Source organism: Vanessa tameamea, chromosome 11 (assembly GCF_037043105.1).
Source record: "Vanessa tameamea isolate UH-Manoa-2023 chromosome 11, ilVanTame1 primary haplotype, whole genome shotgun sequence".
Classification (NCBI taxonomy): domain Eukaryota; kingdom Metazoa; phylum Arthropoda; class Insecta; order Lepidoptera; family Nymphalidae; genus Vanessa; species Vanessa tameamea.
The window spans coordinates 10936420-10954063 of record NC_087319.1 but is presented as its reverse complement, the minus strand read 5'-3'; the positions used below and the strand labels follow the sequence as shown (position 1 = coordinate 10954063).

Genomic DNA, 17644 nt, shown 5'->3' with positions numbered 1-17644 from the left:
CAAAAATACACCAGACGGTCCGAAGGCGGCTTCCGTGCCGCTTGCCCGTCTAAATAATATAAACATTTGTGATTGTATTTACTATCAAAACTACCAGCATGGCGAGTTTGAAATTGTTTTTATTATTAATTGTATCGTATTCGCTGGAAACAAACGGGGCTCACAATATACTATTTCCAATTGGTAAGTTACAAAAGAGAATTAATGGAACGAAAAGTTAACATGTTGAAATTCTCATTACTTTTTAGGAGGATTATTTAATTCTAAAACTTTGCCGAATTCGGAGATAGCTTTCGAGAACATTGTCAATATGGGCACTACAAAAGTATATCACGGGAGAGCCATTCACTCGCAAGTTGTGGACAGTTATTCAACAGCTCTTGAAAGTAAGTAATAAAGAACAAGTTAAGAATAAAGAATAGTAATTTAACACAAGATGGTGAGTGATTGGAAAACTTGAATCAGATAAAGATTACGGGTTCAAACCTAGGCAAGCACCACTGTGAATAACCGGTGATTAAATTATATTTAAAACGTACGCATCTCACTTGGTGGTAGGGCTTTGTGCAAGATCGCCTGGGTAGGTAACGCCCACTCATCAGATATTCTACCGCCAAACAGCAGTACTCAGTATTGTTGTGTTCCGGTTTGAAGGGTGAGTGAGGCAGTGTAACTACAGGCACACGGGACATAACATCTTAGTTCTTAAGGTTGGTGGCGCATTGGTGATGTAAGGAATGGTGAATATTTTTTACAGCGTCATTGTGCGGTGGTGTCCACTAACCATCAGGTGGCCCATTTGTTCGTCCGCCTACCGATATCATAAAAAAAATATCTTATCCATAGTGGAGCATCGTGATGAATATGCTTCAAAACCTATCGAAAAGCTTAGCAATTTAAAATTTACAAGATATTAATTTTACTGTACATTACACATTTAAGAATCGCTTGTAGATAGATATATATTTTTTTCTTCAGTGTGTCCACTCACGTCGGATAATAAAGGCTTTGTGGCTCTTGTTGATGCACGACCTACGAATGGAATTTGTGATATTACATGCTTGATATGTAACAGACTCAATGTAAGTAGCAGATTGATTCAGCTGATCTTAAAATAGAAGGAATTTTGAACTTTTTATTCGGTTTGATGTAATCGGTGTTAGCTAAAACATTACAAATCTGTTGTGATATAAATTACGAATTCAAATTATTTACTTTTTAGGCATTGCTATTAATTACATAAATAGTAAATAAGACTTATCCAAACTAAAATCAAAATACCTTAATTTTTTTTTATTTTTTATTTTTAGATATCTCATTTGATACTAGGATGGGAGCCGCCAGCGACTTTAGAACAGGATATATTTACATTTTCCTACCACCCCCCACCGGAGTTAATCTCAAAAGCCTACGCAACACTGATCAAAAAACTTCAATGGGACAAGTTCACGATTCTTTATGAGGACGATGGCAGTGAGTTAATAAAAACGTTTGTTTTGTTTCGAATATTGTTTTAGTTTCTCTTGTAGAAGGAAGGGGATGTCGATTATATATTTCGGAAGGTATTGCCATTCAAAAAAGGCCACATTTGATCCCATATTTGGCCACACGTGTATAGGAATTAAAGTAAATCTCTCTATATGGTTGTAGGCTTCATTCGTCTTCAAGAAGTGATTAATTCCTGGCCATATAACCAGGATCAGATATTGTTTAGAAAACTGGATCCACTCGGTGATAATCGGGAAACCTTTAAATACATATTTAAGGTTGTTCACATGAGCTACCACGTTCTAGATTGCGATGTGAAAAACATTCACAAATACATGGAAGAAATAGTTAAAGTTGAAAATTCAACTCAATACCAGGTTGGTTATATAATTAAATACTTATACATTTTATTGGTGCTTTCCTAGCTAATACGTTACTGCAATGAAGAAAAATTTAAGGATTACATAATAATTCTCTGTAAAACGTCAATAATTTCCAGTTGATAATGATTTTTTTTCAAACAATACATCTTAAAGATTAAGGCTAGTGATGAGTCTTCTTGAATTATTTTAGTCACAGCAATAAGACATACCAGCTAACAGCACTTGCACTTTCTACCCATTTACTCTCATATTCCGATGGAATGACTGAATAGAGTTCGAATTTACACAAACAAGCTTTCAAACTTGACAAAAAAAACCTAATACCGTAGTGTCTGCCTGATCCGAAGTTTGAATACGGGACTTCGAAACATGCTGAATTTTTAACTAGCCAATAGATTAACCAAGCAGTCGTTATCACATAAAGTATAAATGTTCTAAAAATTTTTAGAGTTTCATATTGACCGCTCTTGATGCTTATACTGTGGATCTCAAAGCGATTCCCGAACTCATGGCGAACGTGTCCACGATGCACTTAACTAAGCTCAACGACGAAGGCTGGAAAGATTTAGATATGAATGTAGAAGACAATTCAGTTCGGGTATGTTCAGAAACTTCGTTACTTAAATATTATATTCAGACCGAAGATTGCGGGTTCAATCCCAAATAACTATCACTGAGTTTTCGTGTTTAATTTCTGTATAAGATTGCTTACCAAAGCAGTAACTCATTTTCTGCTAGGGGATGATAGAAACATTGTTAACAAACCAAAAAAACAAATTCTGACAAAATTCTGTCAGGCTCATCACTTTGTTTCAATAAATTTTCATAAATAAAACATGTTACTTCCTTATAAGTCATAAATTCACGTCTATGAAAAGGAGATAGGCATTGTTGAAAGATACAGTCATGATACAGATAAAATATGTAACACTTTTGCTAGATATTCTATAGAAAGGGTATCAAGGGCAAGGGAATACGTCCCTTTATATACTTGCGACACATTATACAGGCTGTAATAGGTGGGGTTCTCACTGCACAATAAAATATTTTTCTTTAACGTACGAGTACGATTTACGTTTATGGCGTGTTGGTATGCGGCTCTCGTACGCTGAAATGATTTATTTTACTAAAAAAATGATAAGACGTAATTTGCAGGAAAATTTCTCTGATTTATTTTATTGCAAAATAATTTTGTACTTTATTATTAAATTTGTCATTTTAATCTTATGAGTCGGAGATGCGCATGCATCATCTATATTGACAAAATAGCTGTTTTTGGGTGCATGTTTGCCAATTTAGCGGTGAGAGCGAAGTGGGAAGGTAAAAAAACGAAAATAACCATTCCAAATCCGAACACTGTATGTCCGAAACGTAATTACAATTTTTTTAAATCTCACACGATAACGTTACCAATAAAGCCGTTTCTAAATATACGACTGAACTAAAAAGTGTAGGAAAGTACTATTTAATTACATTACATTAGCAGCCTGTAAATTTCCCACTGCTGGGCTAAGGCCTCCTCTCCCTTTGAGGAGAAGGGTTGGAGCATATTCCACCACGCTGCTCCAACGCGGGTTGGTGGAACATACATGTGGCAGAATTTCGTTGAAATTAGACACATGCAGGTTTCCTCACGATGTTTTCTTTCACCGTCGAGCACGAGATGAATTATAAACACAAATTAAGCACATGAAAATTCAGTGGTGCTTGCTTGGGTTTGACCCGAAATCATCGGTTAAGATGTACGCGTTCTAACCACTGGGCCATCTTGGCTCTATTTAATTTTGTGATGGAAATAGGAATGTTTTAAAATATAATGCTATAACCGCATAAGCACTATAATTTGGAAGCACTAGCAAGAAGGAGCTTATTAGATTGGATTTTTTATCAAGGTGTGGTTCATTATAAAACTTTGTGCCGAATATTAATTTCTACATTAAGAATAATTACCTATCAAATAATGAAATAAAATACTGTTAGTAATTTTGCCACCATTCCACGTAACTTTTTTACAATATATCTGTATATAATTCTTATGCCAAAATACAAATACAAATACAAAAAAATATATATCATAAATTCTAAATGTTCATAGTAAGCCACATAACTGTATTTTAATATCGTCTCAAATTGGTTTTTATTTATATTTTATTTTCATTTAAGTAATTTTGTATATCTTTTTCATGTCGTGGTTACAAATAGTTTTGCAACTGTTACCTTTAGACTCAATCTGTATACTGTTGATCTTAATGGTTACTGTTTCGCATGCTGTTTATCCTAAATAAAATAATATTTCAGTTAGAAACAGCACTGGCGGTGGATGCCTTATACCATTTAGAGAGAGCTATCAGAAGTTTGGGAATAGATACCATAGATGATTCGAGAAGATCACAATTAGTAATAGATGATCCTCCATCAATGTGCTTCCGAGACAGTAAGATGGATTACGAAGCAATGGCTTGGCCTTTGGGAACCAAGCTGAGGGACGCTTTAATAATGGTAATTATTTATACGAGTATTTTATCAGATTTGTCAAAATATTTTTTATCTCTTTCTTTCTTATTGATCAAGTTTTTTTAATCGAATTGACTATGTTTTCGTTCGTTTCGAATTGACTATGTTTGTTACGTTTCGAACTAGACATTATATTTTGGATAGAATAACTTAGTTAGGTAATATGATTGTGTGGATATTTGCAGTAGGAATGGTTATATGTAGATTTGTTATTGAAACAAACAAATGATATTCATGAAATATTATTTTTACTATAAAATATACATACATGATTCGAGTAAATTGCCCAAAATTGTATTATGTTGATCGATAAAGATATTGAAAGGCAGATGTTATATTGTCTGAATCTGTTAATTGTGTTTGTTTATTAATACATAACTACCAACTTTGTGTATATATTTTTTTATAGAATATTCTTAATGATATTATTAATTTGTTATCTGATAAACAGACGAGTTCTGCAGGCTTCACTGGAAATATTTCATTTGATAAATATGGGAAGAGAAAGGACTTCGTATTATATTACTCGAAGTTGAGTACCGACAGTCGGTTCAACTATGTTGGCTACTGGGATTCGAGAACAGACATGTTAGTTGCTCAAAATGATGTCACTGAACGATCTTCCGCTCGCTCTGCGAAGTCTGTAATACGGGTAATAATCGATGACTATTCTATTAACTATTTCATAGATTAATTCACACGTAATTAACATAAGTAGTGAATACTATATATATTTTTGGACATATATACATATAAATATGTATAGTAAGTATGTAACATTTGAATTGTACTTCTTTTTCCGTCCTAAATATACAGTAAATATGAGAATAGTTCAGTTTTTTTTTCAAATATTAATAGAAAATTAATAATTCAGATCGTATCAAGAAACGAAAGGCCCTACTTCGAAATGGACGAAACTAATTCAACTGCGACACCACGTGGTTACGTTGTCGAATTAATGAAGAAAATATTTGAGCACATACAGACTAAATCGAAAAATCGAGAAGAATTTCTATATGAATTTTATAGAGTGAAAGGTGACAGTTATGGTAATCCCATCGCTGGGACCAGGAAATGGGATGGGGTTATTGGAGAACTTTTGGAACATGTACGTTACGACTTATTATTGTTATTTTTTTAAATGTACACGTTCATATACTAATTCTAATTTTGAAATACATTAACCAATTGGTAAAAATTACGGTAAAAAATCTCTATTTTCATATTAAAAATATACGATTTTCAAATACAACATGTCTAGACATTAAAACTCTCTGAAGATATTTTGATTCAACACGCAAACATATCGTTCAAATTTATCGTTTAGCTTATCTAATGTGACGTGTTTACTTTACAGAATGCTGAATTGGCAATATGCGATCTAACGATCACGTCAGAACGTAACGCCGTCGTGGAATTTTCAACGCCCTTCATGTCATTAGGCATTAGTTTGCTGACTAAAGAACCTGAACCCATTGCAACAAATATGTTTTCGTTTATAAAACCTTTGTCATTAGACGTGTGGTTGTATTTGGCGACTACGTACATTATTGTATCTTTTGTACTGTTAATTTGTGCTCGGTAAGTATTTTTGATATAAGTCTCTTGAGTTATGTAAAATATGTCAATTGAATTTATCAGAATACATTTGGTTGACAATTTATTTATAGTTGATGTCTTAGGTTAACTGATCTAAGCCTAAGACTTCAAATCGGGTCAGGTTAATAGAGTTATTGAGTTTGTTTGTCAATAAATTCTCCCTGCATCTATTGCGAATACATATTTGTGTGCTGCGTCACATCAGCAGTAGTCCATTCCTGAGATTTGCCCCTGTACCGAGCTTTAGCCATGACGACTTCTTATAAATTTCTCTAATAAATTAATGATGTAATTATATTTTAGCATGAGCCAAGAAGATTGGGTTAATCCACATCCATGTAACCAGAACCCTGAAAATTTGCAAAATATCTGGAGTCTTTATAATTGTATGTGGTTAACAATGGGCTCCATTATGACTCAGGGATGTGATATACTTCCAAGGTAAGTTTGTACTGCTTTCGATGAAAATATGCCAATATAGATATTTTTTTAATTATATGTTGCCAGCAGAGCTGCAGGTTCCCGTTGGGTAGCAGGAATGTGGTGGTTCTTCGCTTTGATCGTAACGGCATCGTACACGGCCAACATGTCCACCTTTCTCAGTGCAAACAGACGCAGCAACGAAATAACGGATATAAACGATCTCACTGGCAAAAACAGTATCTCATATGGAACACTATATAACGGTTCTACTTACAAGTTCTTTGAGGTGAGCGTGAGCGTACAATCTGTTAAAAACTAAATGAACAGTCTGTAACAATCCCACTACTGGGCTACGGCCATTTATTTTTTATCGCGGAAAAGGCTTGGATTCTATTCCATTACGCTACTCCAATACGCATTCTTACGACATTTTCTCCACCGACTACGAGATCATTAAGAACATATTATTATGTTGTAAACACCATTCAGCACATGCGAATTCAGGCTTGCCTGAGCTTGAAATCGCAATTTCCGGGAAAGTTTCATATTTTTTAACCATCTTAGCCCTCATGGACCAATGTTATTATCAAATTGTTTTTCAACATCATATAAACAGACCTTCTTATATTTAAAAAATATTAGTGAAAAAAGAACAAAGGACACTAGGTTTTGTCATATCAAAGCCGTCATGAGTTCGCAGGTGGGCTCGTACCCTAAGGGTACAGACAGATAAAAAACAATTTCGTAAAAAGTTACCGTGACATATCCACTTAAAAATTGGAATTTAGAAGCGATGTACAGTCAGTAATAAACAATTTGTTATACATTTACTCTTAGTTTCAGGCGAATTCATGTTCGAAATTGCTATGTTTCGCCTTCTTCAAAATTATTTCGCAACAAAACCATTATCGTGATTACGGGTACTTTAAAAACTACTTAATTTCTTTTATCTTAATGAAATTGAGAAGTTGGAGCTTTGTAAAATATATTACCGTTTTAAGGAAAATGATGATACTTTAAAAAACATTAACATTATCTTCTTTAGTAGGTAGAATTTAAGTTTGTATGTCAGCACTGCTATAATAGAATATCAGTAACAAAATATTGAACATTTTATCTGTACTGATCCGATTTTCTTTTTCAGACTTCAAACGATACTTTATACAAAAAACTGTGGAGTGTAATGAAATCGACAAAACCGACTGTTTTTACTCGTAGCAATGACGAGGGTCGAGATCGTGTGCAGAGGAGTAAATCAAAATATGCTTTTTTTATGGAATCCACTTCCATTGAATATTACATGCAAAAATATTGTGATCTCAAAATGATTGGGAAGTTAGATTCGAAAGACTACGGTATTGCAATGCCAAAGAGTTAGTATTATGGATAAGCGTTTTGATTTGATTTTTTACATGAGGCAAGGATTTCGGACGATATTTTCCGAAATAAGACTAATATATGTGCAGGATATCGGCTTCATTCGCTGTTCTCTTGCTACAAAAAGTATACCGTCATAATATTAAAAGGGCTTCGTCGGTATACCAGATGATTTTTGTTAAGTGATTATTAGCTCTTTAAATTGTTGTGTGAAATGAAACTAAGAATATAATTCTTATATAGTAAAATAAAGCAAACGATAAACAAGTTTGCGTAATTTTTAGATAAAATGCGTTAGAATAAAACTGGTACAAGGTACAAAAGATTGGGAAATTGCTTAATGGATAAAATTTATTTAAGATTGATAGAAAAAAACGAAGCAGAATGTCATATATTACTCATCTTTGATTTAAAGATATTTTAGCTTAGCTTTTACTTGGTAGGGCTTTGTGTAAGGCCATCTGAGTAGGATAATATTTAGGATTGTTGTGACTCAATCATCCTTCAAACGAAGGACGAGTGAGTCAGCGTAACCACTTGCACAAGGGCATCACATCTCAGTTCCTATGGTTAGTGGCGCATTGGCGATGTAAGGAATCGGGGCAGACCACTTACCATCAGGTTTATTTACTAGTTAGTCTAACCATGCAATAAAAAAAGCTGAATCATTTGGGGTACGCGTGGACGACTTTTTCTTATATTATTGCCTTATGGATAATGTTAAAGTGAAGAGTAATGATGCTAATGCTATCGATAGAATCTAAAACAAATTTTAAAATTCATAAGAAAAGTTTACCTTTGCATACATTTGAAAATATTAATATCATTGGCAGATTCACCTTACAAAAGTCTAATCGATAGCGCGATTTTGGCACTTCAAGAGTCAGGAGAACTTTCGGAATTGAAAAAGAAATGGTGGGAGCAAGAAGTTAACTCAAAAAATTGCAAGGTATGAGGATATTAGCATAGAGTAAAACGAATCGAAAATGATAAGGAATTATGTTGAAGCTTGCGTAACGTTTATTACATTCTACGTCCTTTATTCCGATATTATACTTAGTAAATTTACGTCATGTACTGGAGTTTCATACAATACACAAATTTTCATACCTTATAATATTTTACATACATGAAAACTACTTTAAAATAAGTAAAATTTATACAAAATTGTTAGTTTTCCGAAATCCTTATTTATTTGAAGTGCTCAATAATTATACCGTTTAAAATATCATTAACAGACAACTGAAAATGAAAAAGACGATGACTCGCTACAAATGAAAAACACTAGCGGTATATTTTTGGTTCTTGGTATGGGTGGTATTATTGGATTTTTCGTGGCCATTATAGACTTTCTTCTCCACGCCAAGAAGATTTGTGTCAAAGAAAAGGTAAGACTTATTAAATTTAAAAAGAATTATCAAATCTATTAATAGTCAATAGTTCTGTGTTAAACCCATTTGCGCAAAGTATATTATAGTTCCCAATCGTGTATGCCATTACACATGCAATCTTTATCACCTCGCACTCAAAGGTGCGGAGATCCGACACGACTGGTTTTATTGAATCTGACGGCAACATACTGTTAACAATAACAATCTCAAAGCTGAAATGAGCGGGAATAAAAGTTGCACCCAAATCTGCGGCTTTAAATTGGTCATTTTGTAGACGACATTACGACGAATTTACCAAGAGTAAATATTTTTTTGGGTCAATGTATAAGTTTCTCGAACAGAATTGCAGAAAATGTTCAAGCTAGATGTTGCCTAAAAATCATGTTAAGGGACGTTTCTATACAAAGCGTTGTTTTGAAATATTACTAAGTTTATATGATAAAATCTTGGAAATACGAAGATTTTTATATTGCATCCCTGCAGACTTTTATATTGAAAAATGTAAAAGATTTTATGTACAAAATGGAACATAGTATCTTTTACTGATTTCCTGAGGTTTGGGCTATTTTACAAGCCAATTGTAGACTGTGACCAGCGATAATGTATCATTATAAAATAAGAAAAATAATAATAATAGTTCGTCTAAACTTTTAATCTGGAATGAACTTCTTCCATGTTCAAATTATGGAAATTAAACATTTAAAAATATTTTTTGTTACACAATTTAACAATTACACCATGAAGTTCGTTAGAAAAACATGCTGTATACCGACTTCAAATAACCTTCTTACACCTAGGTTGACTGCGTTGGTCTAGTGGCTCCAGATTGGGTTGATAAAAAGTTATCGGGGTTTCCATCGAAAATTGCTCAGTATCAGCCAGAAGTCTGGAAGTTGGGAGTGTGTAACCTCACGTAATTTGGAAAGCTCATAAATCTATTTGTCCAGCGCCTGAACTCTTTCCGTTCTTGTCGGTTTTGCTGTCCCATGATTAAGAGAGAGGGTACAGAGAGTGCACCTAAGTTTGTACACGCACTTGCGTACTATATGTCCTGCAATGTTGTCTGGTCTCCCTTGAGATTTGTCGCTGTGATCAAAATCGGTCAGGATGACATTACTGTTATTATTACCTTGAATTTAAAAGCCAGCGACATATATAATGTTATATTTGTATATAAGATTGTTGTTAACAAAGCTACGATTATACTTTTAATATATAAATTGTTGGCTATGATTGTATAAAGCCCGTAGACACAAGGTCCATCAAACCCTGATTCGGACAAAATAAACATTTTTAGGCTTTCCTATCCAGTTGAGAATGGTATTTGAGACCGAAATCGGGTCAGGCCACCATTCACTTCAAATCTTATATTCATGCGCTTAAAAAATATATAGAAAACTTCAATGCACCAATTTATTGGATAATTTCCTTCAATACATAATTTAATGTTGACCCAACTTAAATTATTCTACAATTATTATTAACGTAAATATTAAGTATTATTAATAATAAGAACAAGTGTTTTGTTTAACATTTTACAGGTGACATTTAAAGAAGCGCTCGCGAGCGAATGGCGCGCGTCCTTAAATCCGAGAGCTTTACATAAACCTGCCGCTCCCCCGCGCTCCGCTGCCCCCTCGACCGCAACACCGTCCCCGCAACGAGAGCGTTCGCAATCACGTGCCGTCTCAGTGCTTCGAGCTGCCTCATCATTTATAAACTTTGATGAGATTTATTAAAAATATTAAACAAATACACACATACTGATCGTCTTTAAAATAATTTTGTAACTTTGTACTGGTGACAGAAGTAAAAAAGTCATCAGTAACGTTTAATATTAAAACGCTACGAATATAAATCTTGGACTCTAGTTCGACTTTGAAAATGTATTCTCATCGAAATCATAAACAAATCTATGAAGATTATCGCTTAAAAATATCGGGTTTTATGATTTATTTTTAATATAAAGTGTCAACGAGCCATTTTTGTAGTGTTATATATATAGAATCTAAACGTTCACGAAATTATTAACGATAAATATTTATCTTCTTTGATAGGATGATGGTCAATCTTGTAATATAGTAAAAAAAAAAAAACCTAGTAATTATGAAAAAAATTGCTTTGTGAAAGAAAAAATATATTTTAGGAAGTTGACAACGGGCTCTGAGATGTGAATTGCCTAGGGGCCGACATGTTTAATCCAGTCTTGATACCTACTGTAAGAACTTAGTTCCTAATGTTGAGAGCTGACTCTCGATGGAATGCTATTATGTTGTGTGTGTCATCTAAATGTAACAATTATTATGATCAATAAGATTTTAAATTAACACGATTATTTTTATTACTAAAAGTATATAAAACGGGATATTTACAATGTTTTTTAACGAATCTCGTGAACAAAACATTCGTAGATAATGTCGAAATATCGAGCTCCACCAAATAAAAATAAAAAAACATGGTATATATCCCGTTTTATATACTTGTAGTAATTATGATCAATGTTGTATAACTTTATGATTATTCACAATCGTATTTTGCGGTGAGTTTAATGCTTGTTTTCACAGAATAGTTTCAATTTTGGACAACAAAAATAATGTATTAGTTGTAATAATACTAAGCATTTGATACAATATTTCAACACATTTGTAACAATTATTAAATAAGTGAGCTATCAAGTGAGAGCCGAGATGGCCCAGTGGTTAGAACGCGTGCATCTTAACCGATGATTTCGGGTTCAAACCCAGACAGGCACCACTGAATTTTCATGTGCTTAATTTGTGTTTATATTTCATATCATACTCGGCGGCGAAGGAAAACATCGTGAGCAAACCTGCATGTGTCTAATTTCAACGAAATTCTGCCACATGTATATTCCACCAACCCGCATTGGAGCAGCGTGGTGGAATATGCTTCAAAACCTTTATAAGAAAGATTTCTAGATTATTCCGCCACGCTGATGTAATTCGCGTTAGAGGATACACATGCATGTTTTCCTTTACCGTCGAGCACGAGATGGATTATAAGCACAAATTAAGCACATGTAAATTTTGTCGTGCTTGTCTCGGTCTGAACCCGTAATCATTGGTTCTAGGCCATCTCGGTTCATAGTTCGTTTGTATTGCAAGCACCAAATATGTGGAATTTTTTTTTAGTTCAATTATTACAGTTTCACTGTTTTCAAATACAGCAAATTTCATTCACACATACATACACAACAAAATAATGAATAAGTATAAATGATTGTAATTTATTATTTAAATTAAAGAATTGTTTTGTCTATTGTTGACCAAATATTACGTTCCATACAAAAAAATTACACCTAACACCACATGTGTGAAGTAAAATTGATATTCCAAAAATATAACAGTTCTTTCGAAGACCAAATGTTTATTTAAATCGTTGATTGTATGAATTCATAGTAGTGGTTCCTACTCTGACATTTTAACTCAGATAAAAAAACTTATATTTTCTAATACAGCACTTTAACGACTAAAATAATAATATTATCCGTATACAGCGTGATCGCAATGTTTGATATCTTCAATAAACTATCATACTTCAATATATGATAAGCGTTCTGTTTTCCATTTTTCTTTAAAAGATTTGATGCTTCATTTAGCTTTCATAAACAATGCCAGAGTTGGCGCTCCACTTTGCAATGCTGTTAAATTGCTATTAGATTACTCCATTATTTCAACGTTGAAGTTCGTTCGTCCTACCTGACAGTGCCGTCTATATTTATGCCCTTTTACTTTTTGTGTCTTCATTTCATTTGAGAAATTAAAGTCTGATATACTAATAGGTTTATGTTTGAAAAAATGTCAGTGTGGGCTACGTCTTCCAAGAAGACGACAAGCTCGAAGTCCAGCGAAGGTCTGCTGATATTCAGTAAAAGTATAATATAACGCCAAAATTTATAAAAATAAAATGTAAAAAAAGGCACGGGCAACTGTGAGCCCGTGGATGTTGTAAATTAAATAATAATAATAAAAACAATAGTTTTATGTTAGTTTATACTAACGAGCGAGACTTACATTAGTTGTATAATATCAGGATCAGATTTGAGGCCCCGTGGCCACAAAGGAGTGGAGGCCCTAATTATTGTTTTACTAATGAATCTGAACAATTTCATTTTTGTCTGTAAGCCATAATTTATTAACTCTTAAATTAAATTAAGTATTTAGTAATATTATTATAATTTATCTATAACTAGATATCTACAAATATACTAAATTAAAATTTTACCTCGTCGGAATCTCTGTTGTGGAGGCCTCTGGCTTGTGGAATCCCCACGGCAGCTACCTTGGTTGCCCTCCCCTAAATATTGCATAATGTCATTTGTTATATCTATCCTCTTTTCTTAGTCATAAACAATAGTAACGTTATATGCTCTCCTAAAATGAGAACCATCTGACAGGCAACTCTAGTATCACGCGCCCTCATTGGCCAAAGCAGTAGCGCGCGCGCCCCCGATTTCCTGTTACACACTTCCGTCCCGTTTCATGAAATCACTCATACAGCAAGATGTAAGATATACCGCATTAATAGCCTAGTTTTCGTCTGCAGCTGCGTCCGCGTTTTGGAGTGGAGGTGAAAGTGTCCTATTCAAAAAATTTTATAAATTCATATTGATCGTATCGTGGGACACAGAATTGGAACGAAGTTCCTGTTTCTATATATAATATACTATTCTATATTAAATAACAGACACAATGAAATAAATTAAAAAAGGTTTGAGAATCCCGTGTGAATTAAAACAATAACAAAATAGTTCGAATTATGTTATATAAAACAACTTTAATAGAAAAAGACGGAGAGAAAGAGAAAGAGAGGCAAGGTCATCTGGAGGATAACGCTTTTTGCTTACGTGACGATTTCTGCCAGTTCACTTTACTGTAAGCCGCATAGAATAACTCCGTTCCAATAAAAAAACCGGGCAAATGCGAGTCGGGTTTTTATCCTATACTTTTGCTACAACATGCTTCTTGCTAAATTTCAACATTTTACGTCAACTGGAAGTACTGTATAGGTTTTGATTCTCTTTGCAAATGTACGGGAAATTTGATATAAACGGTCATATCTTTTGTTTGCGTCGACTTAGAAGTTTGATCTTTTCACAGCTGTATGGGTCCGCGGGGCTCATTATTTGGTATTAATTCCAACTTTATAAAAGGATATCGTTGGAATAATAAAGAGACGTATAACGAAGTTATCTTATAGGGTTCCCTTTTCCTTTACAAACAGGGAAACCAAACAAACTCAAGTTCACATTTATAATATTATGTTATGAGATGAAATTATGAAAAAAAATAGTATTTTCAATAAACAGAATACAAGAAAATTTTAGTTTCAGTTATTCGTAATATAACTGATGAAATTATGACAACAACACGACGAAACTTACATCTAGTTTAACATGTGTCGAATGAATTTTTGACACATGTTTACTTACCCTCACATCGGAGAAGCTGGTGGAATAAGCCTTTCCTCTAACGGCCTTACACCAACAGCAAATTTAAAGTTGTTACTTTTTCATTTCTTAAAAAGAATTACGAACGCTGACTCAAATATACTGTAGTCCTTAACAAATGGATCTCGAAAGTAAAACGACTTTGCACTGGATGGAGTCTCACCCAATCCTTTACGCTTCTATTTTGAATTCTCTTCGCACTCCCCGAGTACTCTGTAATCAGTCTTGCAGCGTCACTGGATGGCTTTTACCTGAAATTGCATTCCTCTCTGTATTTACTGACGTGATGTTTCATGTAGGACAACAATTTATTGACAATAATTGATTTGAAAAAAATTGTATTTAGAACAAATAATATTTTTATAAACGTTCTAACAAATATAAAAATAATGACGGTTACATTTTTTAAATGTTCGAATATTTTTAGGTTATATTTAAAATCGTAAGACGTAATAATAATAATATATTCTTTATCCTACAGAGATATCAAATTCAGAATGTAAATAACGTGAAAGTATCGAGGGTACAGAATACTTGAAACAGAATATAATTTAAAACCTACATTTACTTCTAACCCATTCCAATCCAATTGTAAAGATGCGAAAACCTTAGAAGCCGAGATGGCCCAGAGTTAGCACGCGTGCATCTTAGCCGATGACTGTGCGTCTTTTCGATAACATGTTACTTGATATTCAAAACGATTTTTTTTTTCCAAATCCATTTATATACACTATGGTAATTTTGGATCAAAAATTTTTGATTTATTCGTTGTCCTAAATAGGCTATATACGTAGTTGAATTGCATTTTTAAATATTTAGAATGATATCGTTTAACAATACAATGTCCTGACACGCTCACTACCAAATTCAGCGGTACGTTATCACCGCCGCTGTGATATAAGCGACTATTATAACATTTAGTATGCACATTGTGTTACAAAAGTATTATAGGGGGATGAGGGGGGATACACCGGAAAGGTAGGTAAGCAATTTATGTTACGTTTAGTTCATAACAAATGCTATTACGTTGTGTTAAAAAAGTGGTCGTCGTGGGATTCCTAGCAGATATGTGTATAATTATCAATAACTAGATGATGCCCGCTGTTTCGCTCGACTTGATTGTCAGGTTTTAGGTATAGAAAAGTAGCCTTTGTCCTTTCCTAAGGTTCAAACATCATCAAATTCTATCATATTTGTTTCAGTGATAGTCCTTAAAGATTAACAGACAGATGGCTATACGGATAAAGTTACTTTTGCATTTATAATATTAATGAATATATATGTTATTACGTTTTTCAATTGTGTCATGTCCTAAATAAACATTTTCTATAATAATTACGATTTTGTGATTATCAGATGGCATACGATCGAGGGCAATTTTAAACAATTGAACTAATGCGTTATGCTGATGGAAAAACCATTGTAGCTCTCGAATAATTTCTCGTCTTGTATTAGAAACAATTGTATAACGTTGATCCAATTCACGATTTTCATCACCAATAAAATAAAATTGCAAAAATTTATGATCAGCGTCGGGGTACGGCAATAACGGACCAACTTGATGATAAATCCGGCCCTGAATCTGTAACATGTATGCAACTTTAGGTTGTTGGATAAGAATTTATAAAATTATCGAATACTTTATGATTAATATTGATATAAATATGAGACAATCCAGTTGAAGTATTTACCTTAAAAGTTGGCATGAAATTATCTCTAATAATTTTAGTAGCACCAAAAGAAGTCATTTGAAATGCCGAATTGTATTGTTGAATATGACTCAAAAAATGCTTCGATGTTTGAGATGTCCCAAATATTAATGAATATAATGGTTTGTGTGGAATTTCTAATGCTGGCAATCTAATTTTGCCATTAGCACAACACATGCCGGCCGTTTCACCTCAAAATTTTGCCGCATCACAATGTGGACATATTACGTCCATCATTCCAAAGTATCCGTACATACTATAATCAATCTGACTGTTGTAATTAAAAGCAGCATACATCGTTTCAGTCACAGTAGCACGACGTATTCGTGATCGCCGTGGAAGATTCAGTACAGGCACAGGGTCAGCAGATCTATTTCGTGCACTACGTTCACGCTGCGATGCATTAGCTTGTGTGCGTTCATCTGCAGTCTGTGATCGTCTTTGTGATATCACATAATTTGTATTACGCGTTCGCCGACTTATATTTGCTTGTCTGGCTCGTGGCATTGATCCTTCATCCTTCATTTACAAAGAAAAAATGAAATTGAAAACAAATTGCTACATTAATAGTGGTGTATCAGTATTTATACATCTGTGTCTGGAAATATACGGGATGAAATATTGGTGGTTATGGTGGCAAGATATCGATTCAGTTTCGCGTAAAAATAAAAATACAAAAGGAGTAGGTATTGACTATTGAATATTGAATATAAAATATAAATCAATTCTTTGCGGGAAAACAACCAACAAAATTTCACCCTGTACCTATATAACTGCATTCGTTGTCAATGTATTAAAAAAATTCAATAAAATAATCCATTACAAATTAATAAAATACACAACAATATGTTTTTTTCAAATTAAGAAACACACATATATGTAATCACTTCAACAGTTCAGTTAAGTTTGTGTAAATGCGTTTGACAATTTAATTCAAATAAAGCCTGCTAACTACATGAAACACCGACAGCGAACTAAAAAACTGAGTAAAATTTAAAGTAAACGCTACTTTTAAATCAACAAACGTAAATAAATATTTATATGATTTTAGTGTTTAAATAGCTAGCAATTAAGTAATATATTTTTTTAAGAAATGAATCGATGTTCTAACTGATTTTTGTATTATTTCTATTATTTTTTGTATTATTTTTAAAAAAAGAAATTGTGTTACATGCCAGTATTTAATGCTATGTCATGGGTTATTTAGAAATAATAAATTGAATTAAGACGTATTACCTATTGAAACTGGTGGATGAGTGTACTCATTTTTAATTGATACTTACTTTTAAT

General features: G+C 33.3%; 1 protein-coding gene across 1 annotated transcript; it reads left to right on the top strand.

Moving 5' to 3' along the window:
- Nucleotides 1-28: 28 nt before the first annotated feature.
- LOC113396208 (glutamate receptor ionotropic, kainate 2-like) lies at nt 29-11117 on the top strand. The gene is made up of 16 exons (XM_026634059.2): nt 29-183; nt 249-386; nt 979-1082; nt 1311-1473; nt 1651-1865; nt 2320-2469; nt 4170-4370; nt 4837-5037; nt 5260-5493; nt 5743-5966; nt 6288-6425; nt 6495-6693; nt 7552-7780; nt 8618-8733; nt 9023-9172; nt 10717-11117. Exons 1-16 carry the CDS (start codon nt 99-101, stop codon nt 10912-10914), a joined length of 2745 nt encoding a protein of 914 aa, XP_026489844.2. The 5' UTR covers nt 29-98; the 3' UTR covers nt 10915-11117.
- Nucleotides 11118-17644: the final 6527 nt, after the last annotated feature.